We start from the raw sequence: 27784 nt of genomic DNA, 5'->3' as shown, positions 1-27784 counted from the left end.
ATTCTACACTAAGCAGCTTGTGCTGTTACCAGATAACTAATAAACATACTGATATAAGGTACTTTTTAAACACATAAATATATTAACAATCAGGCTCAGAACAAATACTCGTGCTCATCACGCAAAAAATTATCCCGGTTGGGATTTGAACTCGCCACACGCGGCGCTATGGTTACTTTGGCAAGGTGATCACGATAACCACTGCACCAAATGCAGTTAAAATGAGTACTAATTACGTTTTTTATAAGTACCAAACATAATAAGACCTTCAGAAGACCTTAAAATTTGGGCCCAGTTAGAACTTTGTAATTTCGAAAGGACATCCGTGCTTAATGCGCACATTTTTGGCTATTATTCTGGCCACCCATGTCCAGCAGTAAGACCGTTATGGATCAAATATACTATAAATAGATTTAATATATTACAAATACATACGTGATAATTGCATCTAAGCTTCATGCAGACTGCTGCACTTATAAGGATAAAATTCTACTAAGTAATAGTCTAATGATACCTGGAAAATACCTGAGGAAATGACCCAGTTTCTTATATTTTCCTTAAGAAAACAAAAAACTATTGTAATTCTATTATTACGAGTAGAAAAACTATAACCAGTTAAAGGGGATTATTACGTATCTCAGTTGACAACTATTTGAAAGTCACTATGCAGTACATTGATTTATCTCTTAGATTATAGTGATTAGCTCGTTACGTCAAAGCAGCAATGTACTGAATATTGACCATTAACTTGACGTTAACACTAGTTGGCAACTGAGATACGTGATACGCATACAGGTAATTCACACATAATATTAAAAATGCACAATTATTTATGTGTCTGTTTGCACATAACTAAATTACTCGATAAATTTTGAAGAAATCTAGCGTTTCCTTGGTTTATTTTGGTGCAATCTATCGAATTTCAGCCATCGTCATAGCTGAAAGAACGACAGCGAGCAGTTTTTTCTACTTTGTTCAGGCAGGTCAGCTGAAATTATATTATTTTATACTTAGTCTTTTGTGTAAATCGTTTTGATAATTACCTGATGCTTTACTATCAACAAAAACTAATATTCTTAAATTTCTGTTTGCTTTTTATCAAAATTACTTTCGTTATAAAATGTCGGTCGACCTATGGTTCCAGAATATAAGGCATGTTTATCCAATACTGTCTATTACTATAGTTCAGTCTACCTGGCTTTAGGTGAAGAATTAGGCCATAATAATTGCTGTAATTTATATGCTTGTATAAATCAAAGCAACAAAGGAAATTGAATGCGAGATATTTTCAAAATAAAAAATGTAGGTATCTGTTTAATGTAACAAAAAAAAATTTTTTTTAGATTTAAGGCCTAATTTCTCCCTCATTCCCTTGGAACTTGTCCCACAGCTGGACAAGGATCTTCTCTCGAACGAGAGAAAGGTTTAGTCGACCACAAACAAACCCGGCTTAGGGTCTTTAATTAGACCATTAATGGATAACAAAATTAGGGTACAATTTCGACCACGTTCTAAACCACAATATATCACCAAAACTATTAACTAATTATGAAGTATTTAGCTTCGGTATTTCCATTATTTCATATTTTCCTGTACCTGCGATTGGCTGGTGTGTGTGCGTGCATTCCTTGCAGTAACGAGTATATAAAGACGTGCAACTGAAGGGACTACACAGTCATCTACGAAGTTGCAACCTTCTTGAAATATAGTGAGTTTTTATACTTTATTATATTTTTTAAAGTTTATTGTTTGTTTGTTTTGATGAAAAGTAGGTAGTTTTTGGGTAGTAACAGGGGTCGTGGGTTCGATTCCTGTAAAGTATTTTTTTTGAGAATGTAGTTGGTTTTGGCTAATGATTTGTTTTGGGAATCGAGATTATTTTTTAAATTAGTTAACAGGTTTTTAATAATTTTCCTAGATAAAATACAGTATAATAGATGTAAATACTCATCATTTACATTTTTCTGTTTATCGTCACAAGTCTTTGCCCAAACTGGGAATCAAACTCACCACCTTTGCAATTTAAAATGCTTTTTTACACTAACTCTATTAAGAAATGTTCTACATTTAATTTAAAATGACCAACCGCACTTTGCCCGATCCGGGAATCGAATCCGACACCTCATAATCAGTCAGGTACAGTACTGACCGCGCCACAGTACCAGCTCATTATTTTTCATTGTTCATTGGGGTCAGACAGGTTAACCTTAATGCATAAATATTTTCCCTGTCTTCGTACACATGCACTTATCCTTAATGCAATAAAAGCCTATTTTTAATATGTATCGTGTGGTGGAGGCTCAGTTTAAATACTAAGTGGCTTTGGAGCGCTGCCAGAGGTCAATGATCTTCGACTGACTATAGGTATTGAGTGCAACCTGGTACAAGTGTAGAGTACCCTCATTGTTATAGAGTAGTAGTACGAAAAAGTAGTTTTTGGGAAATAGCGTTTATCATCTTTGAATTCTGACATTCCGGCAATTTTTTGTAAATCCATGCTATATAAGTTATAAATTCGAAATGTTGTATACTTGTTCCTTTGATAATTTTTCTATAAATAACTATCAAATAATGAAACAAATTACAAATAAGTAATTTAAAAAATGGACGACACTAATGCATTTATTAAGCCATTGTAATCATTTTTCCCTCTTTTTCTGCACTTACCAGCAGATAACATCATTTTGTGTCGTTAGCATTTAAATCTTATTCTTAAGAACCTTTCATTATTCTTTCAAATGATTCACTTCATATACGCAATAGAATGATGTGTGTATAGGGGGCCAATATGTCAGTTGAAAAATCGTGTCAGTTAAAAAAACAAAACACTGCTGGAGCAACATTTCCAATATTATTTCCTTCCAGAAACCCAATCATCCAAAATGAAGACCTTCAACGTATTCTTCGTGATCGCCATCATCGCGTGCGTGGTGTCCTCCACATTCGCCGCCTGCCCCCCCTCCAAGTGGTTCAAGGGCACCTGCAACGCCCTCTCCCAGGACTGCCAGACTCACTGCACCAACCTGGAAGGAGCCAAGAGTGGACAGTGCGTGTACAAGTTCCCTGCTTTCAGATGTACTTGCTGTTACTAAGCGTGTACTTTGATTTGAAATAAATCAATATCTTTTTCACTTTTTTAATAAATGCTGTGATTTGATTGTTACCCAAAATACACTTATATTAATATATAAAACTGAAAAGTTTGTTCGTTTGAGCACGTTTATCTCAGAAATTACTGGTTCGAATTGAAAAATGATTGTATTGATAATCCGTTTATTGAGGAAGGCTATAAAAAATGTTAAGAACGGCAAAACATAAAGCCCACGCAGATGAAGAAGCGTTCAGATGCTAGATACCACTATAATTACGATCGCCGATTAGTAAGCTAAGCTATCTTTGCGCGGGTTTTTATAGATAGGTTACGCCGTAGCTTTTGGGCTGAGCGTCTCCGTACTTCAGAAGGCACGTGAAAAATCCTGGTAGTTATCAATTAAGATAACAGTCGTTGAATCATAGGTCGAAGGCCTTAAAGCCTGGTTTCCACCACCCGGTTTAAACCCATCAGATTTCGTTATTACCACATCTCTTCTCCGCTTAGCTTCGGTGAATTCGGTGGATTGGTTATCTTTTCTCGTCTCCGCTCCTCTCTGCTTTGGTGGAAACCCGGCCTAAGGCTTGGACAACTTTAACACTAGGTTGACCACTAACTATACATTTCATAAAAAGTAGCTGATTTGATTAGTTGACGTCGGCATTAATTGGCCTAGCCTAACGGTAGATTTATATTACGTAAATTAATATTCGGGAAAAGTGCCGCTCGACATCGCCGCGCCTGAATTTTTTACCGCATTGTGACGATCAGACCCGAAGGAACTACCGTACGGCACATGTCGAACCAGTGCAGTAGTTGGTGCCAGTGCGGGTTTATTGTTCGATAAATACTGCCAAACCGACTAAGCAATTATGTGTGTATGATAATAGATGACTATTTTCCGCCAGGTAGGAAGGTAGATCCAAATAGATCAAGAAATGCTACACCGTTTTCTTAATTATCGTTAATTGCTTACAATACAAATTATAATTAGAGTAAAACGAGTAAAAAAACAAAAACAGGTCACGAGTTAAGTGTAATTACTTTATATCCGGATTAACCGGAAAGTCTTGTAAATCTAGACCAATACGTGATGAGGCGATTTCTATTGTCTTCAGCTGCACTACTTAATGATAAATAAAAACCCATGACTGTTTAAATGCTGGGCAAAGGTCACCTAAAATGATGAAGGAGTCAGGCTTGAGTCCACCACGATGGCCCATTGCGGTTTGGGGACTTTGCATGACTTTAAGAACTGTTATAAAGAAATCTAAGGCATGCAGGGTTGCATCACGATGTTTTCCTTCACTGTTAGAACAAGTGATAGTTATTCATAATACCTACATTTTTAACTTCAAAAATCAGTACTGTGATCAAAATATCTGCAATCAGTGACAAATATATTTTTTGAATCCCGCTGTTAAACAAGCCATTATTCGACGACTTGCAAATACAAATATATTAGGTCGGGGAAAAAGTCTTTTCGCATTATAGTATGTATGAACTTGTAATAAAATCTCTTTGGCTTCAAGAATCACAAATGAGTACACGGTTCATTAGGTTTCTTTCAGTGAGCTCGTGAGGTACCCAAATATCAAGCTTTTTTGTGTAGAGAAAAGGTTTTATTACAAGTTCATACATACTATAATGCGAAGACTTTTTCCCCGACCTAATATATCCACTTTTCTTTTTCTACTGAAAAATGTTTAGGACTCTAACTCACAATTATACGTCAGTGATAGGTAAACGCAATTATTGCGCCATAGGTACTATTATTACATTTTCTATTGTACTCTGGTAATGTTAAGGTAATGCCCATTTTCCTTGTAATCTCATTATTTTTAATAGCCATGTTATTCGCGTATGTATGTTAAACAATAGTAATCTGCGTGACTCATTGAAAGACATCCCTATAGAGATTGTACCATAGAGAAGAAGAAAATTAAGAATTGCAATAATATTGCGCAATTTTATTGCACGATAAAGTTTAAAGTCATTATATATAAACTGAACTTATTTTGAAATCACTGCATCCGTTCGGGAGTTTTGATGCCACAGACAGACAGACAGACACATCAAACTTATAACACCCCTCTTTTTGCGTCGGGGGTTAAAAAATATCGAGTAACATACATCTTAAACAATTTTTTTTATTGTAAATACTTTTCTTGGGTGGGTTTTTAATACATTGCCGCGGGGCGCGTTGTGGCAAAGAACCAAGTTACTGTGCCAAACATGCAGCATAAACACATTACCCTCCTTTGCGTTGCGCAGTCGGGTAAATAAACAACTTACCAAGTAAATCAACATTCACGGATGGGACGCCTACATCACTACTTTAGTAGTTTTTATCCCTTCTGTGGTTTCAGCCTGATGAAGGAAAATGCTGATCTCGAATTCGTGAGTTGGATTCTCCCAAGACAGGAAAAGGGTTTTTGGGCTTTACCGTTTTGACTGCTTGCTAACGTTAACGCTAACTCCACGTGCTAACTTAACATGCGCATCAAAATTAGTTCACCTGTTTAGTCATAAAAACGTGCTTGACATACTGATAGAAAAACTATGGCTTTCGCACTTGTAAGCACGGCGCCGAAACGTCAGGTAAGCTAAGGCAAAATGCGTGTTTGTTTTATAATTCTGATTGAGCACATATATTTTTTAGGTCAAGGGAAAAATTCATTCGGATGCCCAACTTTCTTATTGAAGAAATGTTGGGTTATGTGTAATTCCGCTAATCCGTGCGTGATAGGCTCTGGGACCTAAATCTGTGTGTGTATATGTATAATATACTATATAACTTTTATATATTTTATTATTTTTATTTCCGTAAATTAATTGTTTTCTATGACTTTTTTAATATTATTTTAATATTATTATAATTTAATTATACATATTTGTGATTTTATTTCTAAGGTGTATGATGTGTGTGCGCTGAGAATAAACATATTTCTTTTCTTTCTGAAAAACTCTTCAGTGCCTTCCACCGGTACCTCGCCTCAAATACTTCTAACTTCTTTTTTTTCTTTTTTTTTAAAGACAACTCCCGCACTAAGAATTGCTCTTGTGTCGCGGGGACTTGTCCATCATGTGTATCTGTTCTGAGCCTGGATGTAAAATTATCTATGTATGTATGTATGTATTAAGAAGTATATAAGTATGTTTATCAGTTTCTGGTTCTGATCTGGTTACCATAGTACAAGCTTTGATTAGTTTGGAATCAGATGACCGCATGTTAGCTGGTACTCTACCGGTGGGAGCTCAGGACCGACAGCTTCACGTACTCTTCGAGGGACGAGCGTCTCTATCTTCCAGTTCTTTTATTCTCCGAATAATAATGAATTGTTTTTTTTACAACTCTCCATTTATAATTACTTGCGTTGCCGCGACTTCTTTTATTTAGAAATGCACGTTACAGATCATTTTAAATCATTGCACAAACATACAAACAACGGACACAAAGCACAACCAGACCCGAAACAATTATTTGTGGATCGCACAAATAATTGCTCCGTGTGGGAATCGAACCCACGACCTCCCGACGCAATAGTGTTGGCGTGGTGACCTAAACCACTGCGCGACGGAGGCAGTCAACTTACCCATTTCAGTATAAAAGGGGGGATGTTATTAATAATATTGACTGTATAATTGTTTATCGGAAGTACTTGAATGTTATCAGCTGTTTACCTTCCTCTGATAGCGTTGAGGAAAATTGACTGAAAACATCATGTTTGTTTATTCAAATCGTTTTCCTGTTAATTGTTATGTTTACGTAACTGCACATAATTCAATTGCTGTTTGTTTTGGTCGCAGGATCGATGACCGGGTTAAATTCTTAATAATAGATTGATAACATAAGATTTTTAATGTTTTAAGGTTAAAACAATGTTTTTTGCAGTTTACTGCTGCTTTCTGAGAGATCCCAGATCGAGCAAAACAATGGTTTTTCACTTCCTAGTCAAGAAATTATATTTTTTCACTGAAATATGAAAGTTGAGGTCATCGACCTACGTACCTTGGAGATTAAAAAAACACATTTTATGAAGAAGAGAGCATTATGTAATATTGATTACACTAATTATATGATATAATAATTACCCTAACGACAAATTAATTAGGAAACAATATTAAATGACAGTTGGGTATTCTTAGTTATTCTCGTTTAATAACAATTAATAACGGATATAGGTTATTATATAATATATATTTACATACAGACATAATGAGCCGCCTTTTTCCCGTAGAGGCGCTCGTCGCGCTCATCGGTCGGTAAACGATCTATGGGTTAAGCAAATCATTGCACGGTCATGCCATAGATGGGTGACTGAGTGGTATTTGATTTGGGCGTCTTCGTGCTTCGGAGGGCACGTAAAATTTTGTTGTTGTTAATTAAGATAACGGTCGTTCAGCCACGTCAAAGTCCTTCGGGCGGCTTGAACAACTTTAACACTAGGTTGACCATTAACCATACTGTAAGAAGAAGTAAGTTCCATAGAGGTAGGCAGATACCAAAGAACGCCACTTAGTACGATCCTTACAAACTTTCCTTGCCTCATTCACATCCATACAATATGTTGTCATACAGGCTCGCCGGTTACGAGCACTACGCACCTGACCATTTTGCAAGACATCACTGATATGAGCACCCATAGCCAGTTGTGCTCACCGGTCGGTAAACGATCTGTGGGTTAAGCAACCGTTGGCGCGGTCATTCCATAGATGGGTGACCGCATAGTGGTATTTGAACTGGGCGTCTCCGTGCTTCGGAGGGCACGTAAAAAGTCGGTACCCGCTGTTATCTACTAAGGTAACAGTCGTTAAGCCATGTCAAAGGCCTTCGGGCGGCTTGCACAACTTTGAAACTAGGTTGACCACTAACCATACGATAAGAAGATAAGAAGAAGACTGATATGATCTGTGTATGTCTTTCTAGGGCGTCCCCTTCCGGCGTTTCTATTTACATCCGCACAAAAATATATATTTTGAAACCGCTTATATACACGTTTATATAATAATAAACACTTATTGTTATAATCACGTGTATATAATGGTCTCACTGCACATAGGGTCATAATATAACGACAGCTAGTTCAATCAACAACGGTGAAGTAAAAGTGAGTAGAATTTTATTGAATATATTCTTTTTTATATGATAATAGGCTTGCTCCTATTACATGGGAAATGGGTTAATGGTAAAAAGAGGGATTATTTCAGATATCTCTGCCTACATATTAGGTCGGGGAAATAGTCTTTTCGCATTATAGTATACTAGCTGACTCGCGCAACTTCGCTTGCGTCACACACATAAGAGAGAATGGGTCATCAATTTCCCCGTTTTTTGTAACATTTCTCATTGCTACTCTGCTCCTATTGGTCTTAGCGTGATGATATATAGCCTATAACCTTCCTCGATAAATGAGCTATCTAACACTGAAATAATTTTTCAAATCGGACCAGTAGTTCCTGAGATTAGCGCGTTCAAACAAACAAACAAACAAACAAACTCTTCAGCTTTATAATATTAGTACAGATATGAACTTGTAATAAAATCTCTTTGGCTTCAAGAATCACAAATGAGTACACGGTTCATTAGGTTTCTTTCAGTGAGCTCGTGAGGTACCCAAATATCGAGCTTTTTTGTGTAGAGAAAAGATTTTATTACAAGTTCATAGATACTATTATGCGAAAAAACTTTTTCCCCGACCTAATATAAGGTATAACAAACGTGATGTTATGTTAAATATTTAAAGGGCTTGTGAAATTAGATTCGCCAATATAAGACTATTCGCATCGCAGATGGATGATGTCGGGATTAAGCTCGCTCCATACTGATTACATACGACCTTTCAAACGTAGTCGTTCCCCATGGTCGGTAGGAATTTTGGTGAATGTTTCGATAAAAGACGTGCCTAATATTTAAAGCAATGTTACAGCAAGGTATTTTTTTCAGAATCATCTATCTAGCTCTCTATTCAGCCCACTGTTGAGTAAAGGCCTCCCCCTCAGTACGCCATAGAACACGCGATATTTTTTTTCTGTTTTTATAAATAGCTAGCGGACTGGCCCGACTTCGCCCAGGTATAGTACAATTTTATCCCATTGATTCCATTCCTATCAGGATATAGATCCCATCGAATTCATACAAACTTTTCCCGACAGTTAAAAGCATAAAAAAAGCCAATTTAGTTAAGTTGTTTAAAACTTATGCGTGTAGATACATTTCGATGATTCATTTTTATTTATATATTTAGATAATACGGAACCGTTCGTGCGCGAGTCCAAGTCGTTCTTGGCCGGTTTTTTGTTGTTAGATACTATCAATTACTAGAGCAGTTCTGAACAACGCCATCAACGATTAAAATCTATAAAATTGTAGTCATAACGTGCACTTAATTATTTGTTGACAATAAATTACAATGTAACTGGTCATTTCACACACTACATTGAGTATATAAATAAATTCAACTCATTAATGTCCCAAGTAAAGTAAATTTAACCCATTAATGTCCCACTGCTGGGCAAGGGTCTCCTCCCGTAATCAGGGAGGGGTTAGGACTTTGCATGCCTTCAATAAATGTTTTAAACAAATTTTTTAGGCATGCAAGGTTTTCTCACGATGTTTTCCTTCACCGTTGGAGCATGACGTGATAATTATTTCTAATACACACAGTCATTGGTGTGTTGCCTCGGGTTCGAACCTGCGACCACTTGCGTGGGACGTGTCAACTTATACCACTCGGCTATCATCATATCATAAGGCTTTTGCTAAATATTTATTTTAACCAGGCTAATCTGAGGCGGGCCGCGCTGGTACATAAAGAATATTAAAAATTCATTGGTGTGTTGCATTGGTTTCACTGACCAATTGCGTTGGAGGTGAAGGAAAGACATCTGGGCTATCATTATTTAGATAAATAAAAATAAAAATCTTCGAAATGTATGCACGCACCTAACTTTAGAACAATAACACTAAATTGTATGATTATTTTTGTTAATGTATTTGTAATTATCGGGATTAGGTTGGTATGGTTTGCCGGGATCCAAATGCCCGCAAATAGATTCAACGGGATTTTTGCATATTTCTTTTTTTGTAAACTTGCCAAACTTTGAAATTTGATGGTGAGAAGCTAATAACCAAATAACCAGACTATATTATATTCGGACGAAGTCATAAATAAGTAAAAAAAAATACCCCATTTATATCCCACTAAGCAGGGGTCTCCTCCCGTAATAAGGGAGGGGCCTTGAGTATTTCCAAACTATGTTATATTTTCGAACAGTAAAATCAGTAACCATTTTTACAGTAACCTCAACGACCTAAATATGCATTCTTCCACCATCATCCTGGTCTTCATCATGATCGCGTGCCTGTCTTCAACCCTGGCCGACTGCCCCGACTCCAAGTGGTTCAACCGGACATGTAACGCGTTAACCCAGGACTGTCAGACTCACTGCACCAACCTGGAGAGTGCTGTGAGCGGCCATTGTGTGTACAGGTTCCCTTCTTTTAGGTGTACATGCTGTTTTAAGTGAATAAATATAAGTGATTATTAGTAATTATGTGTGATATTTTATTGTCCCTTTCGAGGTACCGGGTTCTTTTCCCGGGACGACCAAAGCGCTATTAGTTTTTACTAATTTGATTAATTTTTTATTCTTATTTTGGCGGCAATAGAAATACATTATCTGTGAAACTTTCAACTGTCTAACTATTACGGTTCATGAGATACAGCCTGGTGATAGACAGACAGACAGACAGCGAAGTCTCAGTAATAGGGTAGGTTTTTACCCTTAAGGTACGAAACCGCAATAAATAGGTTTCGGAAATTAACGCGAACATGTATTTTAACTCGGAATGCCTGACGTTTCGGCGCAGGTTACACTGGCCGTGGTCGCAGGCTGACTGATCGACTTACATCGGCCTTGGTCGCATCGCATCGGCATAAGTTCTATGGACATGGTCACATTCCTTTGATAATTTTGATTATGGCGTAGTTTGCACGTTTGTTATGGTATGATGCAATAAAACAAAATATTTTTTTTAATTTTTTTATTAAATCAATGTTTACAAAATTTACCTTATTTATTATCCGTCTTACGTGTAAACTCTGATTAGTTACACGTTACACAGTGATATTTTGTCTTTTTCACTCATATACAGTTTGAAAGTGACAAAACACTAAATAACTAATCAAGACTTTCCCGTAGCTCAATTCTCTACTACTATCGACTACCGACAACCGAACTGTCATCGAGAAATTTTGTATGAAAATCTGATCAGCGCCTCTGACGGGTGTCGTAGGAAACATTTTGGCAGTACATTCTAAATGTCAAATGTCTATAGCTAGCCGGTTGTCGGTAGTCGATAGTGGTAGAGAATCGAGGTACCGATGTTTATTATCAACACAGCAAGAGCCAGTTTCACAGTAGATAAATAATATAACGAGGCTTAAAGACAAATCTACACATGGATAAAAGCAAGCATGATTGCTAAAAGTGCCATAGAAACGTGAGCACTAGATGCGGCACTTGCCATAGTTTCCCCTATCAAGAACTCCGTCATCTGATCCAAAACGCGCCGTTTTACCGCTTCCAGTTCAGTTATATTTGTGCTATCGAGGGCCCTGTGAAAAAAAAACAGTTGAAATGACAACTCCTGCACTAAGAATTGTCCTTGTGGCGCGGGCACTTTTATAGATATACAAACAGACTCAGGGTACGTCAAAATAATTGTTCCATGTGAGAATCGAACCCATGACCTCCCGACGCAATGGTAACGTCGTGGCGACCTTAACCACCGCACTACGGAGGCAGTCTATATATCTATAGTCTAGTCGGATACAGCACGATACCCCTCGGTAAGACTGGTTGTCACTGAAACTTCTGACTACTGGTAACGACTGTCAAAGATCTTTGAAAATGACAGCCGAGACCCACAAATTAAAGTGCCTCCCGAACTTGATATAATCTGGTCACGCATCCACTGACCAACCTCGGCAAACGTAGCTTAACCTGAGAGATCGGTCTAGGCGGCTGTTACTTAGCCACGAGCATCTTATATTTTACCAAATGAGTCTAAATATAAAGATTACATAAGATAATAATATGTAAATGACATAGTGTTATGCTAACATGTAGTTCCAAGTATAATATATTTATTTTCGTCAGTGAGTGCAAATATTTAAATTTAATGCGTCATTTACTATGCGAAATTTGCAGACGAGTTTCTTTAAAATTGTCGCAGGTTTTGTCATTATTATTATATTTATAATATATTTTCGTTCGCTTAAGATAAAACTTAATGCGCGTACTGCTGGGCAAGGATCTCCTCCCGAACGAGGGAAAGGGGAGGTCTTGAGTACACCAAGTACGGGTTGCGGACTTTGCATGCTCTCAATAAATGTAGGTATTAAACAAATTTTAGGCATGCAAGGTTTCATCAGGATGTTTTCCTTCACCGTTAGAGCAAGTGAATTTCTAAGACACACATAACTTCGAAAAGTCATTGGTGTGTGCCTCGGGTTCGAACCGTTGACCACTAACGTGGTGCCAACTTATACCACACGGCTATCATGACCACTAACCATACGATAAGAAAAGTTGTCTTACCCAATAGCCATACAATGAGACACTCCCGGGACGATATGGAGGGGTGCTAGGGGATGTGCGGCAGCAGCTTTAGGTCCCATGGGAGACCATGGGTCTTGGCCCCCAAGTACTGTCACCACGCGGTCAGGCAGGTGACCGCCGCCGAAGAAAATGTTAGTCCGATCGATTCCCGAGCGAAGTAGGTCTTCGTTGAAACTGTGAAATATAAAAAATACAATGAATGATCATTATTGTCTTGGGTTTGGTATCCGGGTGAAGCAAAGTGTTATTTTTACTAGAATATTCGTAATAGTAGTTTGGAGTTTGGTAAAGTGGCCGATATAATAGAAAAAAATACATAGGCCTAACATTGTAAACGTTATGAGGGCGTATTTCATAAACTTCTTCCTGCATATTTCGGTATAATAGGCGTGATATTATAACAAAGACATTTCAATGCAACAAACTCTTCATTATTCGTTATACATACAAGTTATTGACTTACGATAGGCCGCAATGATGGTACGCTGGACTTGTGTATTTTATACAGGGTCTACAATTTCGGTGGTTGTTGTGATTTGGTTAATATAGTGTGTCGCACTCGTCATACAAATGATTGTCTTTGTTGGGAATCGAAAATACGATCCTCATTAGTTAAAGACATAACACCGGCTATCGTACATTGCTATTCTTTTACATACATACATGATCTCACGTTTTTATCCTATTGGGATAGGCAAAGACATTATTAAGTACTAGACATGACTTTAAACTAAACCTGTTTTTCAGTAATCGCGCTAAGTAAATATGTAAAGTTAGTCACAAATTCTAGGTAGGACCATAAACGGATGTTAGTTCCCAAAATATTGTGATTGTCAACATAGATAACGTGATATCATCTTACTTATATTTACGTAATATATATGTACATAGTAAAATTAACATTGACATGGAAATTACGTACACGCCATATACATAAATCTATACTAATATTATAAAGCTGAAGAGTTTGTTTGTTTGTTTGAACGCGCTGATCTCAGGAACTACCAGTCCGATTTGAAAATTCTTTCAGTGTTAGATAGCCCAATTATTGAGGAAGGCTATAGGCTATATAACATCACGCTACAATAATTAGGAGCGGAGTAGCAACGAAAAATGTTACAAAAATGGGGAAAATTTTGACTCATTCTCTTAAGTAACGCAAGCGAAGTTGCGCGGGTCAGCTAGTATGATTATATTTAGACAATAATATTGACACACGAAAAAGCAATATAATTTTTACCCTTTGACAACTCCCGCACTAAGAATTGCTCTTGTGTCGCGGGGACTTTTACAAACATACAAACAACGGACACGAAGCACAACCAGACCCGAAACAATTGTTTGTGGACCGCACAAATAATTGTTTCGTGTGAGAATCGAACCTACGACCTCTCGACGTAATGGTAGCGTAACTACCTTAACCACGGCGCTACGGAGGCAGTCAAATATTTGAAACAAATAATACGGATATGTTTTGTGTCTCCATTCCAATACAGTCTACACGAATACATCCACGGAACAATTAATATTTGTGCAATCCACAAATAATTGTTTCGGGTCTGGTCGTACTTTGTGTCTGTTGTTTGTATGTATGTAAAAGTCCCCGCAACACGAACAATTCTTAGTGCGGGAGTTGTCTTTTTTAACAAGATTTTTTTAACATATGCGAAGACGTAAGTACCTTACACACATTAATTAATCATGTCCTTAATTTGAGAACTACATGTTTCCAGAATGCTAAGATAAATGATGATATATGAGATAACTTCCTAGAATATGTAGTTTGATAATTAGTTATCTTGACGGTAGATAATATGAATGTTGAATGGAGGTAACACATACATGACTGCCTCCGTGGCGCAGTGGTTTAGGTCGCCACGCCGCTACCATTGCGTCGGGAGGTCGTGGGTTCGATTCCCATGCGGGACAATTGTTTGTGCGATCCGAATTAATTGTTTGCGTCCGTTATTTGTATGTTTGTAAAAGTCCCCGCGACACAAGAGCGATTCTTAGTGCGGGAGTTGTCTTTAAAAAAAAAAGAAATAAATAAGTAAGAATTTGCTCGATTTTCTACTTCTATCAATAACCGCTATCTATAAATTTTACACAAAAATCTGTTCGGCGCGTCTACCGGGCTCCGTAAGAACTATTTTGGCAGTACATTTAAAAAGCCTATCCCTCTTATTCATAAAAATATATGAAGTTATGAAAGGCAAAAAGAGTTTTGTTTCTTTCACTCCTTAGCGAAATGAAAAAGAGAAAACATATTGTAGTAGCTTTTTAACTAAAATAGGTTTATAGTGTGATTATGAATAAGAGGGTAAGTCTCGATATTCAACAGTACTATTGGATACGAGAATTAATTCCCGTTTCCTTTTATATATTAAACATGCAACGCGAGAGTTTAAAAGTTATGATGTAACAGTACCGTTTGTAGAGAATTGCGCTACAAATGTATGGATATTCTTTTGCATTTATTAAAACGTCCTATACAATTAAAATTATTGCAAGTCAGATTTTTATTGAAGTAATATACTTTATTACCAGTCATGTACAATTCCTGGTTGTCTCTCATATATCGTTTTATTAACTGTGATTGATGTGGATATTCCTTTACGTCAAACATTAAATTGATATATGAGTATCAATTTATAGTCTGTATTGGTATAGCAGTTGATGTAACTGGGTAGTCTCGAGTTCGTTTCTCGGAAAATGTGACCTCAAGTTTTTCGTAACGGAAATCCCACAAGGATAATAATCATATTATCTATATATTATAAATAATAAAAATCTCCCAACCCACACATGGCCAGCGTGGTGGACTCAAGGCCTAACCCCTCCCTCATTGCGGGAGGAGACCCTTGACCAACAGTGGGACATTAATAGGTTAAATTTAAAAAAAATATCCCGTACTGACTGATAGACAACGCACAGCCGCAACTACTGAGCGTAGGAAGTTGAAAGGAGATCACTTAAAAAAAACGAAAACGAATGATCTCCTTTGGTACGAAGATTCCTTAGGAAGTGTAGAGGAGCACTAAGAGAGGATTTTTGAAAATTCCACCCTGAAGGGAGTGCAATTCCACGCGGGCCATGCTACAGGCAGAAAATTAGTCATATACCTCTAATAAGGTCTGTCTTTGTAAACTTTGTCAATGTGGTATTTATATATTTTTGTTTGAAGAGTGCCGGCCATGTTTTGCAAATCAATTATCTTAGAGCAGATTCGGATCTGCGCTCTTGATTCCTCAATATAGATTTATTTAATAGGCCTATCGTTAAAGAAACTAGCTGAGTCAGCGTTGCTCGATTACAAGGATTTATTCCCCACTTCAGTGAATTATAGGTGATTTTTTTAAAAACCCAGCTTCTTGATCTTGCTTCAACGAGAATCTTTCACATTCATATTATTCATTTGTAAATATTAGAAGGATAGATTTTAAATCCTTATTTCTCTGAAACGAAAAAAAATCTAAGTAGTAAGAATTAATGAAGGATATGACCTAAACATCATGACGTTATTTAAAATATAACAATGACGTCATATTCGGTATAACCCACAAAAAATTGGGATCTGTCATTGATTAAGTATTAAGATAGGAAGCTGATAGCATTAATGTTATCCTTCAGAGAATATCTTAGTGACTCAGTGTTAGCTCCCACTAGACACTAGCCGCGCGGCTGACCGGTTCTTTTTATTCTTATTCTTATCGTATGTTTAGTGGTCAACCTAGTGTCAAAGTTGTTCAAACCGCCCGAAGGCCTTTGACGTGGCTTAACGACTGTTATCTTTATCGACAACAATCAGGACCGACTTTTTACGTGCCCTGCGAAGCACGAAGACGCCCAGTTCAAATACCACTAGACGGTCACCCATCTATGGAATGACCGCGCCAACAGTTGCTTCACCCACAGATCGTTTACCGACCGGTGAGCGCAACTGGCTATGGACCGGTTGTACAGATTATTATGCAAATGTTATAAACTTGCGAGTTCGTGCATAGTGCCTTTTCGGATGATTGCGATACAATCACATGTGTAAAATATTCATGACATCACGCTATAAATTCGTGAACACATCATTATCAATAACTAAGGCTTGCTACACAAATATACGGTTCGGCCGTTTATATACTTAATACTAGCTGACCCGCGCAACTTCACTTGCGTCACATAAGAGAGAACGAATCAATTTTTTTTTACTGCTGCTCTGCTCCTAATAGTTGTAGCGTGATATATAGCCTATAGCCTTCCTCGATACATGGTCTACCTAACACTGAAAGAATTTTTCAAATCGGACCAGTAGTTCCTGAGATTAGCGCGTTCAAACAAACAAACAAACTCTTCAACTTTATAATATGTATTAGTGTAGATCAGTATAGATTAGCTTAGCCTTTGTTCCGAACTATGTTGGAGTCGGCTTCCAATCTCGCCGGATGCAGCTAGGTACCAGTGTTTTACATGGAGCGACTGCCTATCGGACCTCCACTATCCAGTTACCTGGGTTATAACACGATTCCCTTCGGTAAGTCTGGTTGTCAGACTTTCAAGCTTCTGACAACTGTTAACGACTGTCAAAGAACTTCGAAAATGACAGCCGGGACCCACAATTTAACGTGCCTTCCGAAACACGGAGGCACTCTATATGTTTAAGATGGTCACCCATCCACAGATTAAACTCGGCAAGCGTGGCTTAACCTCAGAGATCCATCCACATGGTTGTTGTTAACTTAGCCACGAGCTCCTTACGTAATAAAGATAGGCCGAAGTAGTTAGTAGGTATTTAAATTGAGCTGAGGACATTTTGTTTGATCTTGGTCTTTAAAGAAATCGGTATTGAAAAGACGCATTTATTACAATAAAATCGATAACATGGATTTAATGATAGGTATAAAATTCACCTTTCCAATCTTAATAATAGTTCAGTCAAAAATCAACTTTAAAACACACAAAACAAAGTTTAATTTCCAACGAGATATAAAGTTCTGTGCCGTTAATCATTCTATTGACAGAAAGGGGCGGGGTCAATTCAAAATTATATAGTAATAGTAGCCAATAAATAAAATTAATTGGTTGTTGTCCATTTATCTATATAAGTGTGTATTTAGAGGTATATAAATATGAGGTCGGGGAAAAAGTCTTTTCGCATTATAGTATGTATAAACTTGTAATAAAATCTCTTTGGCTTCAAGAGTCACAAATGAGTACATGGTTCATTAGGTTTCTGTCAGTGAGCTCGTGAGGTACCCAAATATCGAGCTTTTTTGTGTAGAGAAAAGATTTTACTACAAGTTCATACATACTATAATGCGGAAAGACTTTTATTTTTCCCCGACCTAATATGTTTATCAGCTATTTCGTTACCATAGCAGAAGCTCTGCTTAGTTTGAAATCAAATGACCGTGTGTGAGTTGTCCAATGATATATATAATTTATGTTTATTTATTTTTAGTCAGTTTCTTTAAAGCTAGACAGCTGTGCGGCTGTTTTAAATAGCGCTGCGTGTGTTCGAATCCCACCCAAATATTTGTGTGATGAGCACGTGTATCTGTTCTGAGCCTGGATGTAAAATTATCTATGTATGTATGTATTAAGAAGTATATAAGTACTAGCTGACCCGGCGAAATTCGTACCGCCTAAAATATGCAAAATTAAATGTCTATTTCTCAATATTTCTGAGAGATTTTCTTAATATTTTTTTCCGTAAGAACCTTCTCCTAATAATAACAAATACAACACAAAAATAATTAAAACGGTCCAGCAATTCACGCGTGATGCCGTGACCAAGGAAAACGGGTTTCATTTTTATATATATAGATGTTTATCAGTTTCTGGTTCTGATCTGGTTATCATAGTACAAGCTCTAATTATTTTGGAATCAAATGGTCGCGTGTTAGCTGGTACCCTACCGGTGAGAGGTCAGGATCGACAGATTCACGTACTCTTCGACGAACATTTTTTTACTTCAACTTCATTCTGTTATTTTTTTTACTACTGCCCATTTATAACTGCTTTTGCGTTGCGGCAACTTCTTTTATTCAGAATTGCACGTAACAGATAATTTTGAATCCTTGTACAAACATACATAAAAAGGACAGAAAGTATAATCTAACAACTATTTATGGTTCAAACATAATAATATATATATTTGTTTCATATGAGAGTCGAACCCACGACCCGATTCAGTGGTAGTTGCGTAGCAATAACCTCAACTCTTGTCTTCAGCCACGAAAGCTATCAAGTCGACATTCTTAATAGGGAAACTCGAAAACGATTTCTTGTCTCGTTAACGAAACCCGTGACGTCACAATACAGTACCGTTTGAATAATAAAAACATCACTGCTTAAAGTTTGTTATTTCAGTAGTTTGGTATTTTAGTTATTTCGTTCCCATGGATCTTCCGATGACGTCATATTAAATCTGACGCTTGGCGCTATGGTGTATATTCCCATGAGGAAAAACTTTACTTAGTAACACAAACACATACTACGAAATTTTTAGGCTAAATACATAACTGGCCAATTTGTAATGTGTCATTCTGATACTATGGGTCTAAAGGGCACTTTTGGTAACTAGTGACCAACCTAATGCCGTAGATTTTAGGCAATGGGTGAGTAACTGTTTACGAGTTTGCCCAACTAGCACACAAGCGCTATAACAAGCTGCACAATGGCCGGTTAAAGGATTTTTATAACGCCTTAGGCTCCTTAGTAAGAAGTATAGTGGTTCTATAAGCGGCTACAGATCTCTTGTAGCGTCAAATAGGCCCATACTGTCCAGCTTATAGCTCTAAATTGGATCTACAGTGGTCGTAAATAGTAATTATAATAGTACGTAGTATAGTAGTAATACAGGAGCGCTAAAATAAGATGAAGGTGGTATAATCGCGCTACAAGAGCTTTTTCGCAGCTTCGTGGCGCTTACCAGCTGTTGTACAGAGGTGGTTAGCGCCACGAGCGTTCGAAAAAGCTCTTGCAGCGCGATTATACCACCTTTACCTTATTTTAGCGCTACTGTGTAACGGTTATAAATGCTAACGCTCTAAATTAGTAATATAGTCGGTTTATTATGGTGTAAAATAAATATATTTTTTTAAAATGAATCATCAGTGACAAATGAGGAGACATTTTATTTTTACGGACTGGATTATTAAAATAACAAGTAGTCTATCGCTTTTATTTCTTTGTGTACGTGATATGAAAGTGCGAGTTCCAGTTTGCTGTCAATATATATGTATATTATCGTCAATATTTTCATGCGCCCTCAAAATATTTGATTTGGAAATTGTATTTTAGAATAGAATAATGAATAGAATAGAATAATTATTTATTTGCGTAAAATGTGGTAACAAAACATGGTAGTAAATAAAAATAGGTACAAGACACATTTTGCCATTTACAATAGCATGCAAATATACAAAAAGGTTGACATAGGGATGCCATCATTAACACTAAGTTAAAATATTAAAACTTAACACTACACATAATATAATATTAACAAATAACTTGGTATCTCTTACAAAAACAGTACTATAGTTTATTAATAGTCTAATAAAATTAATTATTTACAGACATACCACTTATCTATTACACATACCAAGCATGAATAAAAATTTACAATAAAAACATTTTATAATAGTACAAAACAAAATTAAGGAAATATAGTATCTTCTTATTTTATAACCCTTCTATTATTTTATAATGCATTTCTAAAGTGATAGGCTTTTTTAGCATGTTCCTTAATAAACTCATCTACACTATAAAAACACTTTTCTACCAACCATTTCTTTAATGCTGTACAGAAATTCTTAAAGGGTAGAGAAGTAATTGTGTCAGGTAAGGCATTAAAGATGAGAGGCGCCATGTAAACACAACTACGCCTAAACATTTCCAAGCGAGGTATGGGCATTTTTAAATAAGACTGTGCGGTTCTCCGTTTATTATTATTATCATTTTTCTCAAATAGATGAATGTTGTACTTGACGAATTTAGCTATTTCATATATATATATACATGGGGCAGTTAGAAGATTTTCCGCAATAAAGACTTGTTTGCATGATTCGGAGCGTTGTATTCCATAGAGAGCGCGGATACATTTTTTTTGGGCTATAAAAACCCTCACTAGGTCAGAGGAGTTACCCCAAACAACAATACCGTATCTAATTATCGAACATACATAAGAGTGATATACCATTAATGAAGTATCTTTATTTGTAATATCCTTTACTTTTTTTATAGCAAAAACGAATTTATTTATTTTTTTGCAAAGGTTGTCCGTATGCTCTTTCCATGTTAAATGTTCATCAATAGTAATACCTAAAAATTTTGTGCTTTTGATCTGTTCCACTGGTTGACCATTATGAACAATATTAAGATTTTGACATTTAGCCTTTTGTGATCTAAAATTAACTATTTTGGTTTTGTCAATATTAAGTTTTAATGAATTTGCATCAAGCCAGTTAATTATGTCTTGTAAAGTAGTATTGACAAGATCTTCATAGGATTCTTTATTATCGCATCGAATGATAACTGAGGTATCATCTGCAAAAAGTACAGAGTCATGCGCTCCCAACGCTTGAGGTAAATCGTTTATATAAATAAGGAATAATAAAGGTCCCAATATACTTCCCTGTGGGACGCCAAAGTTGTTGTTTCTTGCTTCTGAATTAAATTCTTCCAAATTGCTATTAATATCATTAAATTTACATATTTGCGTGAATTGACTCCTGCCATTTAAATATGACCGAAACCATTCTAATGCTATACCCCTTATACCACAATTATCTAATTTATCTAAAAGTTTTAAATGATTAACATAGTCGAATGCTTTGCTTAAATCTAAGAACAAAACGCTAGATGGTACTTTCATATTAATATTATTTATAATGGATTCTTTTTTTTTGAACATAAATAAGACTTTGAGGGTTACAGATAATTTAATTAGGGTTATAGGTAATAAAAAATGATTTTAATTATGTTAACGTTACCAGGCTATAGATTTATATGATCTTCAAAAGATCGTAATAACCTCAAAAAATATGTTTACCAAATGCTATAATGGCGTCTCGATCAAGCAGCTCTCAGAGTTGGTTACATGTGCTCTAGCGCCTTAAGCTGTACAAAGGCTCTAGTGTTTGCTGTTGTAGACCTCAAGGTTTTGCAGTTGTGGCATAGGAGTGCTTCAATATAACTGTTTTGGTCGCACACCAGCATTTTACTCGTACTTTTAGGGGTCAGTCGTTGAATATTAAAATAGTTTGAAAATCATTTTTTTTTATTTATTTTATTTTATTTTATTTTATTTTATTTTATTTTATTTTATTTTATTTTATTTTATTTTATTTTATTTTATTTTATTTTATTTTATTTTATTTTATTTTATTTTATTTTATTTTATTTTATTTTATTTTATTTTATTTTATTTTATTTTATTTTATTTTATTTTATTTTATTTTATTTTATTTTATTTTATTTTATTTTATTTTATTTTATTTTATTTTATTTTATTTTATTTTATTTTATTTTATTTTATTTTATTTTATTTTATTTTATTTTATTTTAAAAACAGTTGACAGACTGAACCACCACTACTATGTAAATATATTATGATAATAATTTTAAGCTTTAGTATAAAGGTATATTACTCGGTTATAGCGCTTTAGGTGCTTAACATAATTCTGTAATCCCCATGGCTGTAAAAATGTTTCGAATGATACCTTATACATCTATTTGCCATACAGAAGCCATATAAATATCTGATATAACGCTCAAGGCGCTATTAAAGACCTACGCAACTTGTTTATAGATGAGTAATACACTAGCCCTAAAAAAATCTGTTATAGAACCTAAGGCATTACAAAAAGCTTATTTACGCTCTTGAGCGCTATAAGCGCAACGCATAACTCCGTTTAAACTCCTTTATCTCCTAAAGTCCCCTTATACAGTTAACGGTGTTATAGAAGATTCCATTAACTCAGTTATACTTCCCTAGGCTGTCTAGCGATGCAATTACATGCTCATATATCACTATAAGTCATTAGTTTCCTACTAAACGGCTACTGTCCCGCCTAGCTGTTAAAGGGTTTTTTAAATAGCTAGTATACAACTTATAGAGAATTGTACAGCATTTGAACGACTCTTATGCAACTATCAGGCTGTATAACGACTGTATAAGCAGCTTGTGTGCTAGTTGGGTGAGAGTACCTTATTTACTGCTTTACATTTTAAACTTTCGCGTTATTTAATGTACAGGGTGTTAGGCAGTCCTGTTGCCCAAATGATGATGGACTTCTGCCGATAATTTAGCATCACCAAGTTTTAATGGCACTTGAAGAACTCAAATTCTTAGATATAAAGTTTTTTCCGGCATTTTTAATATCACTCACTAGTAACCGCCCGCGACTTCGTCAATTTAGTAATTTTCTACTACACTCTTATTAGTCAAACTATGATGTTAATAAAATCTATAGTCCTCTTCAATAAATGAACTAACCAACACGAAAATATTTTTAGTAATTCTTGAGATTAGCATGAGTCTCGGTTGTTGTCTGTAAAGATGACAATCGTTAAGCCACGTCAAAGGCCTTTCGATCGGCTTGAACAACTTTGACATTAGGTTGACTACTAACCATGCGATAAGAAGAAGATTTACTTACTAAGAAGAGAAGAAGTCCTTGCACATCTCATGGAAGTACTCCAGAGGAACAGTGGATAGGAACGGCTGGCGGGAGCTGGTGGTAGTCTGATACCAGCCGAACTCCACACACGTTTGATAGGTCCAGAGTCGCACTGTGAAAGAAGACAATGTTAAGATATAGCAGAAATAGTTCCTTTTAGAGACCTGCAGAAGAAATTAGACTTTAAATTTCACCCTTTTTTTGTTATGAATCAAAGTAAACGATAGATGCGGTTGGCATTTTTTTTAACCCATTACTGTCCCACTGCAGGGCAACCTGCAACAAGGCAGGGGTAAAGCCTTGAGTCCACCACGCTGGCCAAGTGCGGGTGGGGGACTTGGCATACCCTCAATAAATGAAATCAACAAATTTCAGATTGCCGTAAGAAAGTATTTAGTTCATTGTATGGTTACCAGTCAATCTAATGTCAAAGATAAATTAGATTGGCCTACCAAAGGCTTTTGAAATGGCTTGACGACTGTTATCTTAATTGACAACAACAGTTACCGATATTGACCTTATTGGCTTTATAATGCCTGGGTTACCCACCTTAGAGGACCTCGTGGCTTAGTGAACAACAGCCGCGCGAATCTACCTCTGAGGTTAAGCTACGCTTGCCGAGGTTGTTCTGTGGATGAGTGACCATTTTATACATACCAAGTTCCTCTATGCTTCGGAGGGCACGTTTAATTGTGGGTCCCGGCTGTCATTTTCGAAGATCTTTGACAGTCGTTAACAGTAGCTTGAGTCTGATAACCAGTCTTACCGAAGTCAGATAGGCAGTCGCTCCGTATAAAACACTGGTATTCAGCTACATCCGGTGAAACTGGAAGCCGACTCCAACATAGTTTGGAAGAAAGGCTAAGCCATGATGATGATGGGTTACCCATTTTACTATTACAAAAATACGAATCGTGCTGTTCCAATTTCGTCTGAAAAGCAGTTTCATTGAGCTACTCATGAGCTCAATGAATCGACAAATTTTGTTCCAAATTACTTCCCCGAATTGTTTATTCGCGAGCAGTATTTTGGCACGTAGATTTTGATTGACGTTGCAATGTGGGCTACTCCCATGTGCGTGGGAAACTCATATGAAGCCATGACATCATCTAATTTATGCTATTAATGACTTGCATGTATATTAAATGATGTAATGTATGCTCTTAAAGATGGGACGTTCCTCGAACTGTATTGTGTTAGGCAACGTTTTTTATTGTTATAAGTTTTGGATAAGAAATACTTTGAAAGTGGTACAAAAAGAATATGTTAGGTTAAATCTGGGAACTAAATTTTTTACAATAAGTCTAAGGCACGTTTCCAATCGACAGAGATGCGATACCAATCAACGATGTCCAGTTGAATATTTTTTAAATTGTGGTATAATAATTGTAAAAATGTAGTTTTTTACGGTTTCGTACCCAAAGGGTGAAACGGGACCCTATTACCAAGCCTCCGCTGTCTGTCTGTCTCCAGGCTGTATCTCATAAACCTTGATAGCTAGTAGGCTTCACAAATGATGTATTTTCAAAAACTCACATTTTGTAATACTTATTAAACTTGCAATATTTGTTAAACATTTATAATAGTCAAACCAACCCGCACTTGGCCAGCGTGGTGGACTCAAGGCCTACCCCCCCCCCCCCTTCGTTTGAGAGGAGACCCTTGCCCTGGAGTGGGACAGTAGTGTTTTGAAAAATATGTGATTAGGCCGCCTGCGACTTCGTCCGCGTGGAAACCCTTCCCATGTAAATCCCTCGGGAATTCCAGGATAAAAAGTAGCCTATGTGTTATTCTGGGTCTTCAGCTACCTATATACCAAATTTCATCGTAATCGATTCAGTAGTATTTGCGTGAAAGAGTAACAAACATCCACATATTCTCACAAACTTTCGCATTTACCATATTAGTAGGATTAGTAACCTAAAGGTTTTGAAAATATGTCATACAGGTTAGGTTTTGAAAACTGCCTAGAAGGAAAACAATGACTAAGCTACTTTATCGGGTGTCGCTCTTTCCTCTACAAATTCTAAGAAGCCCAAAACAGTCACCAGAATTTTGAATAGAAATCATTTTGTCATTATTCATTATGTCAGCAATTGTTCAAAATGCATACAAAACAATACATTATTCGGATCTATTGTTTATAACGGGGGTTTTTACAGTGACTGTTACATGAAAACGTGCCTTTACTATAATGTTTTTTGAGGATACAAAAGTCTGGGAAGTAATCTTCGCTTTAAGTATATTTCTGACAAATTAGTAGAGTCTTAGCATGAACAATTTGTCTAGATTATTTATACTAATATTATAAAGCTGAAGAGTTTGTTTGTTTGAATGCGCTAATCTCAGGAACTACTTGTCCGATTTGAAAAATTATTTTAGTGTTAGATAGACCATTTATCGAGGAAGGCTATAGACTATTTATAATCACGCTACGGCCAATAGCCATGTGTTAATTTGGATCTTCAGCTACCCATATACTAAATTTCATCGTAATCGATTCAGTAGTATTTGCGTGAAGGAGTAACAAACATTCATACATACTCACAAACTTTCGCATTTATATTATTAGTAGAAGTAGGATGACTGTATTAGCACAATAACATTGCTGTTTCAAACAGGCCACCGTCAGCTACATAGACCCATGGGTCACTGATGTTCTAAATGTCTAATTTTGTATACCTCCGATAGCCACGAACTCTGTATACAAGGTTCTCTACGAAGTTGTTGGACTATAACGTTCAGTCAACTTTCTATTATTTACTTATCACAGTCGTGGGTTTGATAAAAATAAACAGTGATAGCTGAGTAGTATAACTCGCAACCTCCCACGTAAGTGGTCGACAGTTGAAACCCGAGGAGAAGATCCTTGCCTAACAGTAGGACAGTGATTGATTTAAAAGAAAAGATGAATAAAGCTATGATGATTCATGAGAAACAGCCTGGAGACAAACAGACAGCGAAGTCTCAGCAATAGGGTCTTGTTTTTACGGTACCCAAAGGTTTTTACGAAACCCTTAAAACTAGAGTGCCTCCGTGGCGCAGTGGTTTAGGTCACCACGCCAACACCACTGCGTCGGGAGGTCGTGGGTTCGATTCCCACACGGAGCAATTACATATTTGTGCGATCCACAAATAATTGTTTCGGGTCTGGTTTGTAAAAGTCCCCGCGACGCAAGGGCAATTCATAGTGCGGGAGTTGTTAAAAAAAATTTCAAAAAAAATTGTCCCAGAATATCAACTTATGTGTCATTAAGGTAATAATTTCGTCGTTTTCCTCATTTTCTAATATTTAGTCAATCTGTCGATGACTGCCGTTTCCAAAGAAACATAAAAGTCTAATTTATTTTACGATTCGCTATTACTTTTTATTGTTCGTCGAAACTACGGAAAATCCTGAATTTAATGTAAAAAATTACTAACGTATGATATTATTTTGTTTTATAATTTTTATGGTTTCGTACCTAAACGGCAAAAACGGGACCCTATTATGGAGACTTCGCTGTCTGCTCGTCTGTCCGTCACCAGGCTGTATCTCATAAACCGTTTTAGTAAAAAAGTTGAAATTTTGTCACATGATGTATTTTTGTAGCCACTATACTAAAAAATTCTAATAAAATAAATATTTAAGGGAGCTCTGATATAAAAAAGTGTGTTTTTTGATAAATACGGAACTCTTCGTTCGCGAATCCAACTTGCACTTGGCAGCTTTTTTTAAACTACCTCTTAAAAAAAGTGTTTAGATAATAAGCTACCGTTTGAGCTAGAAATATTCATTTGAACGCATCCTATAAAACTTTAATGCGTTTCTACATTGTTTTGCTCAAAAATTATCATATATGAGTATACTTCTAACGTTCTCGAAATTTCCAAAATTCTTGTTTTGTTCAGTATTAAATAGTATGAAAAACATCATATATTATAATACATAAATTATAAAAATTGATTCCTTCTTTTTACTGATATTTTTGTTGCTCTTTCATAAAAAAATACTAACTTGGGAGTTTTTTTTAACGAAAACTAATCTACGTGCGGAAAATAAATAAACGTTTAATTAATTTTCTGATTGCCTATGCAGTATCGTCGGTAGTGTAACCAACTGCCGATCATAAGTTCTCAAGGTCCATTCCCGGTTCAGGCAAAGTAAAATTTTCTAATTTATATATTATGTATACGAATATTTTCTAACAGTAGCTCGGAATTTGGTAACTTGCCTGGTAAATAGAAAAAGTACTCATATTGTTTAAAGGGCGAAACGCGAGTTAGCCTTTTATAAATAAATAAAAATCTATTTGTCAAAGTCAGAGTCTCCTCCATAAATAAGGAAAGGATTAAGTCTAGCGGGTGGTTGGTAATTAAATAAACCAGCAATTTGATAACAGTAAAATAA

At 36.2% G+C, this 27784-nt stretch overlaps 2 protein-coding genes across 2 annotated transcripts in view; one reads left to right on the top strand and one right to left on the bottom strand.

Moving 5' to 3' along the window:
* Positions 1-1606: 1606 nt before the first annotated feature.
* On the top strand, positions 1607-3144 carry LOC142984191 (uncharacterized). Its single transcript, XM_076131620.1, has 2 exons — positions 1607-1708; positions 2866-3144. Exon 2 carries the CDS (start codon positions 2883-2885, stop codon positions 3090-3092), a length of 210 nt encoding a protein of 69 aa, XP_075987735.1. The 5' UTR covers positions 1607-1708; positions 2866-2882; the 3' UTR covers positions 3093-3144.
* Positions 3145-11143: 7999 nt separating this feature from the next.
* The window catches only part of LOC142984219 (putative serine protease K12H4.7), a 38629-nt gene continuing 21988 nt past the window's right edge, over positions 11144-27784 (bottom strand). The window contains exons 9-11 of the mRNA XM_076131667.1: positions 23374-23506; positions 12698-12892; positions 11144-11712 (exon numbers count right to left, since the gene is read on the bottom strand). Coding sequence (XP_075987782.1) covers positions 11550-11712; positions 12698-12892; positions 23374-23506 — 491 coding nt within the window. The 3' untranslated portion in view covers positions 11144-11549. The remainder of the gene's footprint in view (positions 11713-12697; positions 12893-23373; positions 23507-27784) is intronic.

The sequence above is a fragment of the Anticarsia gemmatalis genome, chromosome 26 (genome assembly GCF_050436995.1).
Source record: "Anticarsia gemmatalis isolate Benzon Research Colony breed Stoneville strain chromosome 26, ilAntGemm2 primary, whole genome shotgun sequence".
Taxonomy (NCBI): Eukaryota; Metazoa; Arthropoda; class Insecta; order Lepidoptera; family Erebidae; genus Anticarsia; species Anticarsia gemmatalis.
Note: the sequence above shows the minus strand (reverse complement) of the source record. Positions and strands in the feature narration are given on the sequence as shown.